The sequence below is a fragment of the Zalophus californianus genome, chromosome 10, assembly GCF_009762305.2.
Source record: "Zalophus californianus isolate mZalCal1 chromosome 10, mZalCal1.pri.v2, whole genome shotgun sequence".
Lineage (NCBI taxonomy): Eukaryota > Metazoa > Chordata > Mammalia > Carnivora > Otariidae > Zalophus > Zalophus californianus.
The window spans coordinates 106,914,143-106,934,560 of record NC_045604.1 but is presented as its reverse complement, the minus strand read 5'-3'; the positions used below and the strand labels follow the sequence as shown (position 1 = coordinate 106,934,560).

The 20,418-nt window shown below is 49.3% G+C and overlaps 1 protein-coding gene across 2 annotated transcripts; it reads right to left on the bottom strand.

Annotated features, from left to right (window-relative positions):
• Positions 1-1,043: 1,043 nt before the first annotated feature.
• LOC113932265 (paired immunoglobin like type 2 receptor beta) lies at positions 1,044-10,017 on the bottom strand. 2 transcript variants are annotated; one of them, XR_003523021.2, is made up of 5 exons: positions 9,604-10,017; positions 8,882-9,271; positions 4,615-4,794; positions 2,138-2,363; positions 1,044-1,475 (listed from the first exon to the last, which is right to left on the bottom strand). XR_003523021.2 is itself a non-coding variant. In XM_027611099.2 (4 exons), the coding sequence occupies exons 1-4, from the start codon at positions 9,656-9,658 to the stop codon at positions 1,471-1,473; spliced, it is 630 nt and encodes a 209-aa protein (XP_027466900.2). In that variant the 5' UTR covers positions 9,659-9,993; the 3' UTR covers positions 1,044-1,470. The 2 variants fall into 2 exon arrangements, 1 of the variants encoding a protein (XP_027466900.2); XM_027611099.2 differs by lacking the exon at positions 2,138-2,363 and having other exon boundaries at positions 9,604-9,993.
• Positions 10,018-20,418: the final 10,401 nt, after the last annotated feature.

Here is a 20,418-nt window from a genome sequence, read left to right as displayed (position 1 = left end):
TGTGGCCCAGCTCTGACTCCTTGCCCAGGACTTCAGTCCCTGCCCAGCCTTGAAGTTCCAGTATCTTGTCCACTCTGCAAACACAAGGGTATTACTCAGAGCCCTCCCTGTTCACCTCTTCCTACAGGAAGCTTCAGGTGTCTTGCCAGAGAGGGCTTTGGGGCCCAGATCCCAGGGTGGGATAAGAGCTGATGTGTCAAAGCCGTAGGAGAGAGAAAAACATAACAGACTGGATAACAAGAAGCTCCCCAAAGCAAAGCCACAGGAACCAGCTTGTCTGAGGACAAAGAAGCTAGAATGGTGCCCAAGGGCCTGACCCCACCAGCTCATCATGGGGTCTGTCCCCCGGGGGGGAAAGAAGGCTGGAAGTGTCCCCCCTGATGATGACACCTCCAGTGACCTGGACCTGGAGCAACTCCTGGAAGATGCTGGAAAAGAGCCGGAGCAACTGGAGGGGCCGCGGTGTGGAGATGACCCTGGGGAGTTCACGTTGGCCTTCTTCGAGGAATAGCTGTGTGCACCTGCCTCCCTGCTGCTCTCTCACTCCCTTCCCTGCCAGCAGCAGGGAGAGCCCCTCAGAGGGTCCCTGGGAGGCTGCTAAGTGTGGGGCTTGTTCATCGGCTACAAGTCACCTGGCTGAAGTCCCAGCTGTGCAGTTTCCGTGTTAATAAAACAGGTTACGGCTTTCCGTAGTTGGTCTCTAACCACATGCTTCCCTTGGGCTTCCCTCCCTCCCCTCCGCTCCCTGTAGCACGTCCCTGTTTCCACGGGAGGCCAGCACAGTATAGGGATCTGGGAAGGCGGGGACACCCAAGTCCTGGGAGAAGGCCGTCCGGAAGGTGAGTGCATCCAGTCCCGGCTCAGATTGTTGGAGATCCTAAAACGAGGCGGTGCACTTGACACATGCTCATTCTGATCCGAGGGGAAGGAGAATGGGTAGAAGAGGGGCAGACCCTGGGTTCTGGGCTGGCTACCAGCGTTCTGGGTTTACTGTGCCCCCACCCCCCACACAGTCACCGAACTCCAGGACTCGGGGAGGGATCTCGGGTGTGAGCTCTTTATTATGGTTCATTTTTGGCGAGAAGGAAAAGACAGAAGTGGAAGGTGCCATCAGTTTTCTCCTTAGATGCCTTGGGACAAATTCTAGGTAACTTTCATTCTTGTGGGCAAGGGCTGGGAAGGCGGAGAGGGAGTTGGAGCAGATGGCTCTGTTTTTCTGTGGTCCTTGGTGGCCTTCCACACCCATTGGCTTCTGAGTCTTCTGTGTCTGGCTGGGGTCATCAGAAGCTGTGACCTACCAGGCTGCTTAGTCTAAGGAGGTCATCCTTCAGTCCCACTCATCAGGCCTTTATGAGAGAGTATAGGGTCTCCTCCTGGGGCCTCTCCTTGGGAGGGATGCAGGGAGATGCTGCCAGTGATGAGCTGGAGAGAGTGAGGGAGGCGTAGAGGATGCCGCTGTTGTTCTGGGCTTCATCCTGGTGAGAAGGAAGGAGAAGGGGGTGAGACAGTGAAAGGGGAGTGGTGGCTGTTTCTCTCCTGCCTTGTGGACCTCACGGCGGGGACCTGGGTCTGAACTGCAGCCCGTTCCTCTACACCCTCCGCCACTGAAACCCACCAGGCCGCCCACCATCTCTTCCCCCCTCGTCCTCCTGAATTTCTCGGTGGCATCTCCCAAGGATTGGCCCGTGCTTCACAGACATCCCCTCCATCACCCAACACCCCATCCTAGGAGGTCCCGTCATCCACGGAGACAAGCCTCTGAACACGCGGGACTCCTATGTCCCCCAGACTCCAGGGCCCTCTACTCCACCATACCCTGGACTTTTTTTTTTTAATCTCCGGGACTGAGAACTCTGAAATATTAAACGCCAGCATCATTTTTATGCTACAACTTTCTTTCCTTCCAGCTTTCTCTTACCACCATCCTGCTTACTATACCTGTGCGTTGACCCCATGAACTCTTGTGCCTTAATAATCCACTTTCTTTCGGGCTGTCCAAGCTCCCCGCTGATCCTCTACTCTCCACTCCCCTCTCACAAGCTCCTTGACCTCTCCTGTTCCCCGGTCCTTATGCCACACTTAGCTGACACATCTTTGATTCTGGCTGTGGCCTATGGCGGGGGTGCTATTTGCTTACCCAATATCCATCCATTTCTTCTTACTCAGTTACAGAACCTTGATTTTATTTGGGGTGGCAGTGTGCTCCCCTCCTGATAGATGTGGGACACATGACTACATCCTCGCCAATACGATTCAAGGGGGAAATTGCGGTCTTTTTGTCCTTTCTTCCTTCCTCCTGTTTCCTGCCTGGATTCAGAAATAATGGCTGGAGTCTGAGCAGCCATCTTGGATCATGAGGCAACCTTCAGGATAGAAGCCAGTAGCCAGGACAGTGAGCAGGAAGATGGAAGCCTGAGTGCCTGAGGACACTGGCCTCTGCCATCTGCCTCCTCATCCTTTTATATGAGGGGAGACAAGAAACTCTGTCTTATGTAAACCCTGTTACTTTTGGTCTCTGGTGCCAGCAGGGAAATATAACTTCTAACCAACAAGTTCTAGAAGTTTCTAAACCTGCATGATTGAATACTGTGAGGGGAAACATGATCATGGGCCGTGAAGCTTTTACAGAGCTCTGGCTTCTCATCTGGGTGGAGTCCCGAAACACCATCTTCCATTCCCTCAGTGACTATCACAGCTCTTCATCTCCGACCCTCATCCTCACTCTACAGACATCCGCTGTGATTTTTCCTCTGCAGAATTAGAAACAATTTGTATATCATTGAGTTTATCAATATTTTTATTCATGGCTTTTAGGTTTTATGTCATACTTAGGGAGGCCATCTCCACTCCATGGATATAAGATGGTCTCACATGCTTTCCTCTAGTACTAACGTTATTTCCCCTCTCATTTAACTCTTGGATTGATCTCTGTGGAATTTATTTTGGTGCAAATTATGAGATCACATTATTTTCTCAGATGGCTGCTCAATTGTTCCAGCACCATGTATTGAATGACTCCTCTTTCCCCATTGATTAGAAATGCTACTTGTTAACCTACTAAATTCCTGAATGTATTTTGATCTGTTTCATCCTGCCTATATTTGGGCTTTTCTCTTTTCGTATATTGGTTCATCTGTGTTTCAGTATGACAGCATCGAATCATTTTAATTATTACAACTTAACACTTGCAGGCGCTAATGCTCATGTGGTCCTTGTTCCGTGCCAGGATCTATTCTCAATGCGTTACATTTAATTGTCATGACAACCCCCGGGGTAAGTATTATTACTCTTCTCATTTTACTGATGAGTGAGTTGAGGCCCAGAGTAATAGTATCATTGCACCAGAGTTTACTCAGCCAGGATTTGACTGCAGGCAGTCCAGACTCTGTGCTCTTCACCTCTGTGCTTTAGTGTCTGATGGGGCTAATCTCCTCTCACTGAAAATTTTCTTCAGAGGAATTTCAAGTCAATATTGGAGCGTGTTGGGGTGTAAATAATGAATGCCTCTAGCCCTGTCCTCTTGAGCTGTAAGTGCATACATCCACATTTCTGATGGACATCTCTACTCAGATGCCACACAGGCATCTCTAACATATCCCAAACTAGAGAACCATCGTTCTCCCCCAAACATGGTCTTTGACCTTCTGTGTTCTCTAATTTGCTTGGTGGTTCACCATGGATTCATTCACCCGAGTTCTTCTACTCCCTCACCTCTACACCAGTCCAATCACCAAGTCATACTGGTTTTCCCTCTTAAACTGTTCCAGGATCTGGCTCTCTCCCTCCATCCACCGCCACCGCATTAGACTGGCCCCGCCTGGCCCACCTCTGGCCCCTCCACCACAGACTGATGTATCTGTAAGGCAGAGCTGAGGTTGCCTCTGGGATCAGAGGCTCTTGGGTGTCATTTACAAGCTTCTCTTCTCCCATCTCCAGCCTCCCCCACAGCACTGAGCTACTTAGAGTTCCCGCACTGATTTCCTGCACCAGCGTGGACAGTGACCTCACCACCCTCACCGTTTGCCTGGCCAATTCTCTTATATTCTTTGAGACTTCTTGCAAGCTCACTTCCTATGGGAAGTCCTCCCTGAGTCCCCTCCTTTCTCCCAACCTACCACAGCTCTTTCCAAATGAGGCAGTCACTCCCTCTCCCCTCCCTCCACCACTGAGTTCCTTGAAAGCAGGACCTATGCTTTATTTACATTTGTAATCTCCAATTACAAGCCAGCCCCTGGAAAATAGGCCCTCAACCAATGCTTGATGAGCTGAGCCAACTTCCTGTCCCTTCTGTTCTTGCCTTACTCTTCCCAGGGCTGACCCTCCCCTCCAAATGAACCAAAAGGTGAGGATTGATGAGAAATGATTAAGTCAAAAGACAAAAACTAGAAAATGATCAAACTTGTGGAGAGGGATTGGTCTGGAGCAGTGGTTCTCAAACTTGATGACACAGACACCACTTGATGAGACCTTTAAAAATGCAGATTCCCAAGCCCACACTTCAAGCCCAGCAGGGATCTGCATTTTTTAACCAGCACCTGGGATCATTCTGATGCTGGTGGTTCCGAGAAACACAGTTGGGAAGCTTGGTGGGGGGCGTGGCCCAGAACCACTTACCTTTGCTTCTCTTCCACCAGAGGTAGAGTATCAGTCCCAAAATTGCAGTTTTGATCACAACACCAGCCAGTGCCACTATGACCACAGCTCCCACACTCAGGGGTGAAGACGCTGAGCTCCCAGTGCCTTCCAAGACACTGAGGTCAGTGGTGGTGGGGCCCTCAGTGGTCCTCTCGGCAGCTGAGAAGACATGAGAATTTAGCAGAGTCTCCCCTGGAGGACTGGAAGTTTCTGGATGAAATTTGTCACCTTGTTCCCTAGTTTGGGGAATATTGGGGGTGGGGAGCAACTCTCTGAAGCTCTCACACAGGGAGGGGGTAATGAATCCACATCACCCAGCTTAAATGCTGACTCTACCTCCCATCAGTGGTGTGACCTCAGAACCTCATTTCATCGCCGACAAATAGAGATCACTGAATTTCTAGCCTCAGGCATCCCAGGCACAGCAGAGGCGAGGGGTAAATCTTCAGGGCTGGAGGATTCCGTGTGAGGATGAGACCCCATGCCCTTGTCCCCTTGGCGGCCAGTGTGCAGAAAGCCATGCTGACTGGAAGCTGTGTGTGTGGTCTGGGAGAAAGTGCTTGTCAGCTAGTGGCTGTAGGATCTGTTAGGATTTCTAGATCCTTTTGGGGCCCATCAGATAGATTTCTCAGAGAAGAATCTCCTGATTTCCTGCCCTTGGTGGGGTGGGGGATACCAGCTGGGTTGCCTGAATCCTGGGAGGCATCTAAGGGGGGCAAGGCATTTAGGGTCTCATCAGTTCACCAAATCTCCAGTTCTAAGGACTGAACCCTTGCCCCCAGTATGCCTGGGGTACTGCTCCCAGAGTCCCTCTGGTCCATGCTTTCTGGAAAGCAAATCACCAGTCTCTGCTGGGTGGGGAGGGGGCAGAGAGGTTTCCCTGCTTCTTAAATAGATTCTTACCCAGTCCGCCAGCTCTCTGACCCCCTTTCACTCCCACTTCAGGGGTTCTGGGGTTGCCCTTCCTGAACCATCAAGGGGTTTTGCAATTTAAAAATCGCCTTTCTTCTGGGTCTCCCCACTGCTTAAGTAATGAAAAGCCCTCATTACTTAGGTAGTAGAGCTAAGCTTCCCTGGTGTCCTAGGCCAGGTACATTAGTCTACGTGTTTCCAGCTTCCCAAAGATTGTGTTTGACCACAGGACTCACATATTTTTTGTCCTTGTAGTGTTATTTTTTTTTTAAAGATTTTATTTATTTTTTGAACAGAGAGAGAGACAGCGAGAGAGGGACACAAGCAGGGGGAGTGGGAGAGGGAGAAGCAGGCTTCCTGCCGGGCAGGGAGCCCGAGGCGGGACTTGATCCCAGGACCCTGGGATCATGACCTGAGCCGAAGGCAGACACTTAACGACCGAGCCACCCAGGTGCCCCACGTCCGTGTGGTTTTTGTCTTAAAAAATTCCCTTTGCTGTCATTTTAGTAGGGTTTGGTAGGAAGGGGAGGTAAACGTGCATATAACCCACCATTTGGTCCGAATTTATGCAATATTTTCTAGTGAAAGTTGTAAAAAATAAACATCCAAAAAATAATGTTGCAGGGGTGCCTGGGTGACACAGTCGGTTAGGTGTCTGCCTTTGGCTCAGGTCATGATCCCACAGTCCTGGTCCTGCGTTGAGCTCCCTGCTCAGCAGGGAGCCTGCTTCTCCCTCTCCCTTTGCCCCTCCCCCAGGTTGTGCACATGCAATCTCTCTCTCAAATAAATAAATAAAATCCTCAAAAAATAAAAATAAAAAATACCCATAGGTGTTTTCTTCAGAACTTCGCAAATTTTTTTTGTATTCCTTTGTTTTTTTTTTAATTTTTTATTGTTATGTTAATCACCATACATTACATCTAACATTTATGTGAAACAATAGGCCAAAAGAATTATAAGGTTTTTGGGCGCCTGGGTGGTTCAGTTGTTTGGGCGGACTGCCTTCGGCTCACGTCATGATCCTGGAGTCCTGGGATCGAGTCCCGCATCGGGCTCCTTGCTCAGCAGGGAGTCTGCTTCTCCCTCGGACCCTCCCCCCTCTCATGCTCCATCTCATTCTCTCTCTCTCAAATAATAAATAAAAAAAAAATCTTTAAGAATCATAAGGTTTTTGAGGAAGTACTGTGGTTCTGATGGACATAGTCTTATCATCCACTGAAACATGACAAGTTACAAACCCTAGAACAGTGTGGAAGCGACAAGAAAAAAGACAGAACAGGGAAATAGAGCTGACAGACCAGAAGTGGGTGCCACCCTACAAAAAGGCCAGGCCGATGAGTTAACGGAGAAGAGAAAAAAGATTCCATAAATGCAGTTGGGACGACTGATTTGTTTCTTGGTGTAAAGATCAAATTACTCCTTTACCTCACACGATATACCAAAAGAAATCCTCACTACATTAATGAGTTTTACTGTCAAAAGAAAGCAGACAAAAATCAGAAGAAATTAAATATTTTCAGCCCCTAGTGGAATACAGGATTTGGGGCTGTAAAATAAGAGGAATTTAAAAAGGAGACTATAGTGAGATTTGGCTACAAAAGGAAAACATCTGTATGTAAAAGCATTATTAAGCCAACCACAAACATATCAGTTCTATTAGCTGCAAACATTCCTTTGGGGTGATGTCTTTGCATGGTGTACTTACCTTGGGTAAAAACATTTCTTTTTATTACTTTCCTGTATTTTTTTTTAATTTCAGTATGAATATCCAATTAATTGTATTAATTGAAAAAATTAATTTACCGATGAAAAACTCATAGTAAATGTGACTGAAACTGAGAAATGAGAAAAGTTAGGAAGATTATGGAAGGAGGAAGAGGGGTCTGAGAGCCAAAAATCTCCCCAAAAAGGCCATTTAAGCTTGGATTAATATAAATCCAAGGCTGTCTTGCCTAATTCAGGTTGTGAGCCACTGTCTATTTGCTCTAAAACCAGTATGGTGGTCCTACGGGGCAGTGGTTACCAAGAGTGGGGACACAGAGAGTGTCCTTCCCACCAGGAACAGTGATGCATTGCTCAGACTTGGCAGCACAAGTGATTGTAAAAAGGAAACCTACGATTTTTAGTTTTTAAGGAACTGTCTACAGACAATACACCCTCCAGTCCCTGCTCCTCAGAGAGACGCCCTCCCTCCCCACACTGCTCTGGGGACAAACCTAGGTTCAAGTTCCCACGGCCTGCTGAGTAACATGGGAAGATCTATTAATGTAACACATCCCATTATGGGGTGAACAATAGGTCAAGACAATGATATGATCAGGTCAGCCGGTGAGGCTGAGCAACTACTGGTTAAGAGTGGAGGCTCTGGGCTTAAACTGGGTTCAAGTCCCGCCTGCACCAGGACTGTGGCTTTGGGCAGGTCAGTGTTTAGGTTCCTGGAGCCTCAGCGTCCCGATATATCTCTAACAGGAAGATGACAGCAGTACTTACTGTTAACTGTGGGGTCGTGGGGAAGGTTAACTAGGGTGATGCATACCAGGTTGTTCGACCCGACACAGTGCACAGTAAGTGGGAGCTGCCCTATTTCTGCTGCAGACGCGCCTCTCAAAGGCCAGCACGGAGCAGCGAGATCGGAGTGGGCCGTGGGGACAGTACAGGCAGAGGTGGGGACTAGGGATGGGGGGGCAAGGCGGGTAAAGACGATGGAGGTGGGGAAGAGGGGAGAGGAGGGCTGGGGCTGGGGCGGGGAGCATTGTGGGCCGGGTTCCGAGGAGCAGAGCAGGAGAAGGAAGTGGGGCTTTTGGGAAAACAGGTAATGGGGTGTTGCCAGGGGACCGGGGCTCTCGGTCATCGTCGGGTGCCTTCTGTGTGTGCTGGGCGGAGCCCATGGCTGTGGGGAGACGTAAGACTCGGGGCTGGCTGGGGCTGCGCGCACGGACACATGACAAAGGGAAGGCAGCCCACATCCTGAAGAAGTCAAGTCCACCTGGACAGCATGGGGGGGGTAGGGAGGCAGGGCTGGAGCCCCAGCTTGGAGCAAGAAGGGAGGGTAACTGGGAAGCCCAGGAGGTGCTGAGGCCGGGGCCTGGGGGGCCTGGATCAGGAGCGGGCAGTGAGGGGGGTGGTCAAGGAGGGCAACCCAGGCCTGGGGTGATGGAGGAGAAAGAGCAAAGTTGGCAGAGGCCTAGGGAGGGGGTGAGTGTGGGGAGAGGAGTCTGAGAGAAGGGGCGAGCAGGAAGATCGGGGCCTGGCCAGGCCTGGGGGACGAGGGCACCATGGCCTTTAAGAGCCTCAGGAGGGTGGGTGTGGCGGCTGCCGGGGCAGCTGGACTCACCGTGGGTGACGGTGAGCCTGGTCCCCTGGAGGGACTGCCACACCCGCATGCCGTTTCTTAGTGTTTTCACCTGGATCCGGCAAAAGTATATATTCTCATCCTCCTTCCGCAGGTTTGATATCCGCAGGGAGCCAGACTTCTGACCCGTTGGCAAGTTCAGGGAGATGCGGTTCTTGTAATCCTCATGGATGAAACGCTGAGTACTGTTGTAGATGATCTGCCCATAGAACTGTCCCCGTCTCAAGGCTATACTCACTCTGGGATCCTTGGCCAACTCCCAGCAGTAATAGAAGGAGAAACGGATATGGACGGAGCCACCCATGGGGGCTGAGAGGTGATCTGGTTGCTCGATCCCATAGTCATATTTTGAATCACATTCTTCTGACCTACCTGCAGGACGGGGGAGAGGAGAGACTTTGAAGCCACTGGGAGAGATGAAGAAGATAACCCCAGACCTTCTGACACCCTCACCCTGGGCAGTAGTGTGACAGATGGTATACCGGACTGGCTCTCTGGCCTGGGTGTCCCCCTCGCCAGACTTGGGGTAGGGGGGCGGGCGAAGGGTTGGGGCTGACTAGCACTATGGGACCAGCCCATCGCTTACTGGGGTTGGGAGGCCTGGCCAGCTACCCCAGCAGACCCCTTCTCTAGCTGCCGAGCCTCAGCCCTTCCTGGGGACTCGCTGGGCCTCGGGGCAGAGCCAGGGTGTCCCGGACACTCACCAGGCTGCAGACATGTCGGCAACAGCAGCAGAGACAGCAGCAGGGACAGACCCATTGCCTCACTCTCCTCCCAGGGGAGGAGAAGACAAGCAGCTCTTCCAAGGCCAGAGGGGAGGCCCTAGGGGGTGCCTCCGTGGGGCGTCAGGAGGTACCTGGAGAGCGTGGATCAGGCCTCTTCAGAGGAGCAAGGGAGGGTGAGAGCCTTCCCCAAACTCACCCGTACCCAGAGTTACCAGCACTTCCTTTATCAATCCGGTTTCTTCTTTTCCTACGTTGCAAAAGTGCTTCCTTGTGGTCAGAGCTCAGAGAGCCACGACAGAGGCCCTCAGCCTCTATCTTCACGCTGAGGGCCATGGTTCTGACCTTGGCCATGTGTGGCCTCTCCCTTCTGCCTCGACTCCTGGCCATTGCCAGCATCTCTACCTCCTTAGGAGTCAGTGTCTGTCTCTCTAGCTCTCCTTTTCATTGGCTGAGTGTCTCCTGGCCTCTGTCTGTCCTCCCAGATGAAGGGGCGGCAGCAAGACCAGCTCCAGCTCTTGCAGCAAGATGACAGGCAGCCATGAGTCTCTGCCCAGCTATAGCCCCCTAGAGAGGAGGAGGAGGGAGCCACTGGTGGTCAGATGCCCTTGACCTCCAGCCCCAGCAGCAAGGACTCCTAGCTTGCTCTTGGTTCTTCTCCCTCCCGGCAGGGGCTCCCCTTCAGCAGCCCCCGGCAGTCCTGTGCAGGACCCAGGCCTTCCAGGCCCCTTCCCTGCCCTGATCAGCTCCTTTTGTGGGGTCTCACACCCTCCCTGGGGTTAAGAGGTGAGGGTGGGCCTTCTGGAGGCCACTCCTTGACCCCAAGATGCAAGACTGGATCTGCAGGTCCTTCTGTCCCCCACTCTAGTTGAGGAGACTCAGGCTCAGAGAAGCCCTGCCCCAGGTCGAATGACTCTCAAGTGGTAGGTCTAAGACTCAAACTCCAGTCTCACTGAGTCCACAGAGCATTCTGCTCTTCCTGGATGCTTCTGCCTGGTTGCACCACACAACCTCAGGGCCTCAGCTCCCAAGAGCAGAGTTCTGGGGGGTGACTCCCAGGAGGCTCTATTTTTATAATGCTCCTTAGATGATTCCCTCCCCAGCTGTGAGAGCCTTGGCTAATCCAGACCTTCCTTGACCAGGGGCGATATAAGGCCCGGAGCAGTACAGTCACCCTGGTGACAGTCCCTGGACCATCTCCAATGGAGGGCACTGCCAGCCTGTGACTGGTGGTGGGTGGGGGTGAGAGTGGGGCTGGGAACTTTGGTGACTCCCTGGTCAGGTTGTAGGAGGCTGGGCTCCCTCCTGCCCCTGGATGAGGTTGGCATTGGCTTACTGAGTAGATGGGGAGGGTGGGAGAGCATGATTTCATCACAGGAAGTGGCCTTGTATTCTGGAGGTGGCAGCAGGCCGACTGACTTCCTTTCTCGTTTTCTGTTTCTTCCTCAAACCTCATAGTTTTCTTCCACGCCTCTCCCCGGGCCAGCCAGGCAGCCCCCGTCCTTTCCCTGTGTCTGTGTTTCTTACACTTCCCTCCCAGGCTCGAGAAGAGAAGTTCTACATTTTCACGAGATCCCCTTATCTGAGCCAGGCCCTAAACATCCATTGCCTCATTTTTGGCTTTACAACATTGTGTGGTGGATGTATTTTCATCAGTAGGAAACTGAAGCACCGTCAAGAAACTGAGCCTTAATGTCATGGACTCCTCTGGGCTGTGGAAGGTGCTTGGGCGAATGGTAATAATGTGGGAAACTAAGCAGAAGAAAAATTATTAAATTTCCTTACTACCTACAGCCCATTGAAAAGTCCCTGAAACAGGCAGAGTGACATTCCTCTAGGGACTCAATTGCCTCGATATTAATACTTTGCTAAGGGCAAAAGGCAATCCACCCCAAAACACCCCGCCCCCCACCCAGGATCCTTAAGTCTTCTTTAACATATAAAACTTCCTTTAGAAATTTCCTTTATTTCTAAACCCCCAAGATGCATGTTGGCAATCACCCCCCAAGCATATGGCCCACTGATATACATCTGAAGGGTCTCATGACTAAGGTTTTATTAGACAGTAATAAACGACCAAAAGCCATCCAGATTGGAAAGAAAGAAGGAAAAACTCTTCATTTACAGATGACTTGATTGTTTATGTAGAAGATCCAATGGAATCGACAAAAAAAGCTACAAGAGCTGTAAGTGATTTAAGCACAGTCACAGGATACAAGAGCAATACATGAAAATCAATTGTTTTTCTATATACTAATGACAAAAAATGGAAGTCAAATGAAAATGGTACCACTTATAATAGCTTCAAAATATGAAATACTAGAAACAAATACAACAGATGTGCAAGATCTGAACACAAAAACTATAAAACATTACTGCAAAAAATTAAAGATTAATGAATGGAGATTTCATACATATGAATGAACAGTGTTCAATACTGCTCAGATGTGAATTCTCCCCAAATTAATATGTAGATATAACAATCTCAACCAAATCCCAGTAGGCTGTTTTGTAGAAATTCGCAAGCCAATTCTAAAATTCCTGTAGAAATTCGAAATACTTAGAATGGCTAAAAACCTGAAATTGAAGAACAGAGTTGGAGGATTTATACTACCTGCCTTTAAGACTTACTATAAAGCTACTGTAATCAAGATGTATTGGTGTCAAGACAGATAAATAGATCAGTGGAACAGAATGGAGTACAGAAAGAGACTCACAATTATGTGGTCTATTTCTAACAAAGATGCAAAGGCAATTCAGTGGAGAAATTACAGTCTTTTGAACAACTGGAAATTTAGATTAAAAAAATGAACTTGAATTCATATTTTGCACTACCTACAAAAATTAACTCAAAATGAATCATCAGCCTAAATGTAAGTCCTAAAATTAATTAAGTCAAGGAAGAAAAAAAAAACAAAAAACCAGGGCACCTGGGTGGCTCAGTCGTTTAGCATCTGCCTTCAGCTCAGGTCATGATTCCGGGGTCCTGGGATTGAGTCCTGCAGGGCTCCTTGCTCAGCGAGGAGCCTGCTTCTCCCTCTCCCACTCCCCCTGCTTTGTTCCCTCTCTCGTTATGTGTCTCTCTGTCAAATAAATAAATAAAACCTTAAAAACAAAACAGGAGAAAATCTTTGAGACTTTGGGTTAGGCAAAGATTTCTTAGATTCAACACCAAAAGCATTAAAGAAAATATGACAAATTGGAGTCCCTCAAAATGAAATGTGTTCTTCAAAAGATACCATCAAGAAAATGAAAACAGAAGCTACAGACAGGGAGACAATATTGGCAAATCACATAACTGACAAAGGATTTGTATCCCAAATATACAAAGAACCCTCAAAATTTGTGGGAAAAAAATCCCAGTTGAAAATAGGAGCTAAAGATTTGAAGAGATACTTTGTCAAAGAAAGACATACAGTTCACAACCACATGAAAAGATGTGTAACAGCATTAGTCATTAGGGAAATGTGAATGAAAACCACAGGGAGATCACATTGTATATCTGTTAAATGGCTCAAATTGAAAGACCAGCCATTCTGAGTGTTGGCAAGGAAGTGAAGCCACTGGAAATGTCCTACACTGCTGGTGGGAATGTACAGAGGTGCAATTATTTGCACCATTCCTTAAAAAGTTAAATATATACCTACTACAGGTACACACACACGTACCTCATATCACAGTGCAGACCAGCCACAAGTGGGAACTCGTAAAAAGGAAAAGTCTCAGGCCCCACTCCAAGCTGTTGAAGTTTGAGAACCACTGCCCTGGGGCAAGGACGCGGACTTTGAGGACCTGTCTTGTCTGCTACCTTTCCTTTTCAGGGCAATCCTGTGAGAAAAAGGAATTTTATTCCCACCCAACAAAGGAAGAAATGAAGGCTCAGGGGGGTCACCGCATCACTCCCGTTCCCTCCACCAGGCAGGTCTAGAGTCTGGACAATGCTCAGGGCTGTGTGTCTTGTGAGCTTGGTGATTTCCCAAATGATTGTCCTTCTTCCCAGCTCCCCCAGCAGCCTAACTTCCCCCACCTTCTCTCTCCTTCCACGGCCCTTCCTATGAAGGCCATTCGTCAGTGCTGCTTTCATCCGGCCACTGGCCAAGTTCTGGGGAAAGAAAGGCAGCAGGGATGAGAGTGTGAGGAGGGGCAGGCCATGGAGGTATGGGAAGATGAGAAGGGGTCTCTGAGAACAGAGAAGGAGGAGAAACCGGGGGCCAGATCTTGGTCTCTTTTCTTCCCCATGTCTGCTTGTGCGCCACGGCTGACATCAGCACTCTGTTTACTTCCTCTTGTTTTCCACTGGAGGAGGGAGGACGGGCCCAGAGAGGATGTGTCCTGCCCTGGGTGGGGGCAGGCATGCAGTGAGCCCTCCAGAAATGAGAGCCCAGCTGGGAAGGGAAGACTCCCCCATGTGAAGCAAGTGGAAGGAGGCCCCAAAGTTAATGCTGGAACAGGTGGGGATGACACCTCCCACTTCCTGGGTGCTGGGTGTTTTGCCGGTTTGCTGTATTCTTGATGCTTTGACATCTGGGGCCTCACTGACCAGGGAGAGACTGCTCCTTGCAGTGTTAGCCAGCTCCTGGAGATAGCAAAGACTTGCCCAGGAGCATGCCTTTCTTTTTATTTTATTTTATGTATTTTTAAAGATTTTATTTATTTAAGAGAGAGCGAGCTAGTGAGAGAGAGCATGAGCGGGGAGAGGGAGAAGCGGGCCCCCCCACCAAACAGGGAGCCCGATGCGGGGCTCGATCCCAGGACCCTGGGACCATGACCTGAGCTGAAGGCAGACGCCCAACCGACTGCGCCACCCAGGGGCCCCAGGAGCATGCCTTTCATATGCACACCAGCCAGTCCAGAGCCCACACTCCAAACCACCGCCTCTATCTGATGCTCCAGGAGGGCGATATTCCTCTACCCCATTCCCCCCAGGGCAGCCCCTCATCCCCAGAACCTGCTGAAATTATTCCCACTGGTCAGTCCCCAAGCCTGCTTATTCTGCTTTGCCTTGCCTTTTCCACAGACACTGTGATAACGTCTCCAGCCCGTTTCCCCTTCACTTCCTCGGCCTCCTGACCGACTTTGGTGCCTCCCGACATGGCCCCGCTCAGAATTCTGTGCCTCCTGTTTCTAGAGGTCTGTGAGCATGAATTCGTATTTCACGGCAGTCATTTCTGCGTCTTTGTGTCTTACCATACCCGATGCAAACAAATCCAAATACGATTTGATTTGATTTTTTAATTTTTTTTTTTTGCTTTTGGTTGTTTTTATTACGCACTGCATTAACACACTGCATAACCTTCTAGAAGGGGTAGATGAGTATGACTGAGTTATTTTTCATCAATCAGGAAAATGCTTCCTTAATCGACATTCTCCAAACACTTTGTAAAGATTAACTCCAGAGATCCGCCTATCCCTTTGCATCTAACTCCACTGATACGGATAATAGGCAACCCTGTTTTCCTTGCCCCCATTACTGAACCTGTGGATGTGCACCGTGGCATAGCCGGGGATGACCAAGCACACGGCCATGACCCCGATCCCGGGCAGGATCCCGAACCACATCGCAGCGCGGTTGCCGGGGCCAAACCTGCCTTCCCGGCCCGGTAAAGGTGACCCGGCCTCGGCCCCCTTCCCTATAATTCTATTTTAAAACAGTAGTTAAGTCTCCCCAAGCCCCAGGAGGTAGGCAGGGTCTGTTACGGTCCTCATTTTACAAGAGGAAACTGAGGTCCCGTGGGAGGCTATGAACATCACTTAAGGTCACATTGCCAGTAAATATCCGCTGTGGTGTGGGGTCTGCTCTTGTGCACGGTGACATTTTCCCCACGCAGTGACAGAAGTCAACAGTCCTCTGACCCACATTACAGCCAGGGTTCCCTTGTCTGGGTTGTCTTCCTGCTACACAGGGAGATGCTTAAGGACAGACTGGCTCATGGAGCTTTGGGTCCCTGTCACTGGCTTTATGCACAGGGCAGTCAGGGCTGACTTGTGTGGATGGAGAGAAGGCAGAGAGGTCTTCATCTTTAAAGGGTGGGCGTCAGGCGTTGAGGATCCATGTAGCTCTCCAGTCAGTGTGCAGTGTTTTCTGTGTTGCCTCATTCTGTCCCCACTCAGACCCTCTAAGGGAGGTGGCTGTTATCCCCACTTGACAGATGAGAAAACGGGCTCAGGGAAGGGAAGGCATTTGCCCAGCTGTCTGACCCAGAGCCTGCCTTCTGTGGAGTCGGCCTCTGTCACATTCACACGTTTCATGTGTGTCATGTGGCCGAGACTTCCTCACCTGTCAGCCTCCTCCTCATGGCCCCTGGCTGCACTCCAGCTCCTGACCAACCTGACACGTGCAGACTGAGCTTCTAGATGAGCACAGAGGGCAGAGACCTGGGAGGCAGGGACTGACCCCTGACCTTGCTGCGTTCCCAGCTGGGAGGAGAGAAAGGATGCTCACAGAGGAGACCTCAGTGCAGTGGAGGGCTATAAATGTTGAACAAACAGCTCTCCAGAAAAGCAGCCCCGATTCATAGCATTTGCCCATTTCCATGGTGTAAAAACTCCCACAGTACTGAGTTAACTACTTCTGTGTGGACCGAATGTTTGCATCCCCACTCCACCCCCCAAATTTACATGTTGAAGCCCTAACTCCCAGTGCGGCTGTATTCGGAGATGGCGCCCCTAAGGAAATAATGAAGGTTAAAGGAGTCATGGGGGTGGGGAGCCGATCCTTTAGGATCAGGGTCCTTATTGAAAGAGTGCTTCTCTCTCTCTCTTTCTCTCTCCCTCTCTCTCTCCAAGTGCACAGTCTGAGGGAAGGCCTTGTGAACACATAGCAAGATGGCACCACATACAAGCCACAGGCCGTGACCCCAGAATGCAACCTACCTTGCCGGCACCTTGATCTTGGACTTCCCGGACTCCAGAACTGACAGAAATTCCTGTTGTTTAAGCCACCAGGTCTGTGGCACTTCACTGTGGCGGCCCGAGCAGACCACTCCCACTCCCAATGTGAAGTCGCTGAATCTGAGTCGAGAAGAAATGCACAGCAGCGGTGTATCTTTCCCGCTCTACAGACACAATAGCAGGAATAACCTCAAGAGCGTAGATCACAGTAAAATGTGGTAAAATAAGTAGAGAGGGATGAGCTTCCTTCTTTTTAAATATAATTTATTGTGAGTTTATATATTTAATTTTTTCTTGATTACAATTTTTGTATTGTGATAATGCTCACCTGACGAAATTTACCATTTTTAAGTATACAGTTCAGTGGCATTAGGCACTTAGAGTGTTGTGCACAAACTTAAATTTTAATAATGGCTGCGTTGGAAAGGGGCTCACAACATTCCCCAAAACGTAACAGTCACCTCCAGCACACTTCCCTCTGTGGGATTCCTGGGTGGTCATTAGGTGACTTAGCAAAATTAGAAGAAAAAGCCATGAAATGAATTTGCTTATATGCATTTCACGGAATTCTAACTTAAGCTGAATTAGGATTGACACGTAGGTCCTCTTCCTCTTTTTTCCTTCATTTGTAAAATGGTTTTAGTAATCTGAGCTGAGCCCGTGCCCCCAAGGAAACTGGCAAGCGGATCTCAGCTGAGGTGGGGCTGCAGTTCATGTTAGCTCCAAAACCTCATGTCACTGCATGTCCAGCCATGGTATTTATGTGGTTTGGTTTGAAACAGCAGACGTGTATTCTCTCACCATTCTGGAGGCCAGAGGCCCAAACTCAAGGTGTCAGCAGGGTTGTGCCCCCTCTGAAGGCCCTGGAGAGCGTCCTTCCCACCTCTCCCAGCTTCTGGAGCTCACAGGGGTCTCCCAGGTCCTTGGCCGGTTGGCACCTGGCAGGCCCTCCTTCCTGTGTCTGCCTTTCAGCGAAGACCGGCTTCACTGATTTCCCAGTTCAGACGCAGAGTGCATCAGGGCCCTGGGCGTTCATTGGAGGGTAAAAAACTATGAGGAAGTGGTTAACAAATGTGCATGGGGACAACACAAGCGTGTGTTGAGGGTGAGACCCAGGAGGACCGAGAGAGGGGGGGCTTGCATCTGAGACGAGCACATGGGGGTGGCGATGGCAGCAAGGACCCCAGAGGGAAGAGGCTTCTCCAGAGTCAGGGCACGGTAGCTGAAAGCACCCCACCCGCAGTCCTGTGTCCAGCACACAGTCTGTCACGGGGCTTGATTAACTTGCGGTCTCTGGAGAAAAGTTATTATTTGGTACAAGGAAAGGCCATGTTCCTTCATACATATTGGTGAATGTTGTTTCTGAAGGCAGAGAAGAGGGAGCATCTCTACGTGCTGGATGGGATGCTGCCTGATTCATGAATTACATAAGAAAGCCAATTCTAAGAAAGACGGAGAAGATACCAAAAGCACAGTGGCATCGCTCAGAGTTGGGCTTCCTGTAGCAAAGCAGGGCACAAGTCCTCCTGTCGGCCCGCGGGGCCCGTTCTCCCCCCCCACACCCGCCTGAGTGCTGGTCCCACCTGCTCCTCGGGGGTTGATGGGCTGATGCCCCCTTGTGCTGAGCCAATGGAAGCAGTGGCAGGATCCTGATTGGGGGGGGCGGGGGAGTGAGGAGAGTGCGGTCACGTGGGGGTGCCTGGGGTCCCTCTGGCCAGTGGGGGTGCGCCCTGCAGGGCTGTGGTCAGGTTCACTGTGAGCCGGTCACCTTCCTTTCAGATGGTGGGTTTGCCCCTATCAGTTGTGAGACCTGGGCCAGAGCCCTACCAGAGCCCCATGCCTTACGTCAAAATATTTAAGTTATCATTATCTGCCAAATAATATCTCACTGCCCAGAGAAGTATACCTTCCTAATATAAAAGTGAGAAATGTGTTTTTACACAAATGAAAGTCAGCAAAACAAAGACAACTGTATTGATTATTATTACATGAGCCCGGATGATCTGTTTTGGGTTGGCAATATTTGCAGGACTTTTAAAGACATGTGGAATTTCAAGTATTATATATTTATGTTGTAAAATTTATTTTTTCTTTCAGCAAAATCACTAAATATTTGTTATAATCAGTATTTCCAAATAATTTATTTTCTATTGACAGCAATGCCAAATCAGACAACATGCCTCTGTCTAAGAACACAAATAGGTCATTGGGAAAAGTCTATCACACGACTAACCCAAGAAAACTTTTAATTTTTTTAATTGAAATATAATTGAGGGTGCCTGGGTGGCTCAGTCGTTAAGCGGCTGCCTTTCGGCTCAGGTCATGGTCCCAGGGTCCTGGGATCGAGTCCCACATCGGACTCCTTGCTCCGCGGGAAGCCTGCTTCTCCCTCTCCCACTCCCTCTGCTTGTGTTCCTGCTCTTGCTGTCTCTGTCTCATTAAAAACAAAAAGAAATTATATATATATATATATAATTGACATATAGCGTTGTATTAGCTTCAGGTATACAACATAATGATCTGATATTTGTATTATTTTGAAATGATCACCACAAGAAGTCCAGTTGGCCCCCATCTCCAACATAGCTAAAAAATTTTTTCTTGCTGTTAGAACTTTTAAGAACTACTCTTAACTGTGTTCATATATACAATACAGTATTATGAACCAGAGTCACCATGATGTATATTATATCCCCAGGACTTATTTATCTTATAGCTGGAAGCTTCTACTTTTTGACCCCCTCCACCCATGGTGCCCCCCTCCCCACCTCTGGTAACCACCACTTTGTTCTCCCTATGAGTTTGTTCATTGTTGTTTGTTTGTTTGTTTGTTTGTTTTCAGATTCCACATGTAAGTAAGATCATTTGGCATTTGTCTTTCTCTGGTGCATTTCACTAAGCATAATGCCCTCAAAATCCAACCATATTGTTGCAAATGGCAGGATTTCTTTCTTTCTTATGGCTGATTAATATTCCATTGTGTATATACATTACCAGACTCATTACCAGACTCTGGTCCTTGGACCCAGCTATGGTAGAAATGAGGCTGGACCCCAAATTTAAAGGTACAGGCAAGGCTTTATTGGGACAGCAGCTGCTACCGGAGGGAGACACAGTCACGACCAAGGTGTCAGACTGGCTCTCCAAACAATAGCCAGGGAAAGTTTTCAAGGGGCCGAGGTGGGAAAAAGGAATGATGCTCAAGAATGTCGGGGCGGGGAATCCCAGGAAAGTGGGCGTGCAGGTGCAGCTGACAGAACATGCTTCTTCATACACTGGACTTTCATTTGTATGTTAAATCTCCACCTCTGGGAATGTTTTTTAGCATTAAAATGAGGAGGAAAGTCAGTGAAAGGTCAATTTTGGCAACCATCCAGTCTCAGATCAGTTTGAAGCAGTCTGGGTTTGCTCCTTGGTTCGTGCTTTGCAGGAAAAGGGTAAGAGTCCACAGGGATTGCCTTGTTCCCAGGGTCCTTCACTGTCTCATATACACCACATTTTCTTTATCCATTCATCCACTAGGGGACACTTAGGTTGCTTCCATATCTTGGCTATTGTAAATAATGCTGTAGTCAGTGAAGGTGGGGGTACAGATATATGTCTGAGCTAGTGTTTCCCTTTCCTTCAAATAAATACCCAGAAGTGGAATTGCTGGATCATATCAGTAATCTCTTGTTTGGCTGAAGTTTGACTTCACCATTCCTTTAGAAAATCAACTATATTTCCTGAGTTATGACATATTTGAAATGTTTGTTCCCTTTGTGGTGGACTACAGGGCTCGTACTTGACCAAGGACCCCAGCTGCTATCCTGACATCCCTCACAGGGAGGCCGCTCTTGCCATGGGCTGCCGCTAGCCAGCGGTGGAGTATGGCAGGGATACTGAGGCTGGCCCCTTCCTGGGACA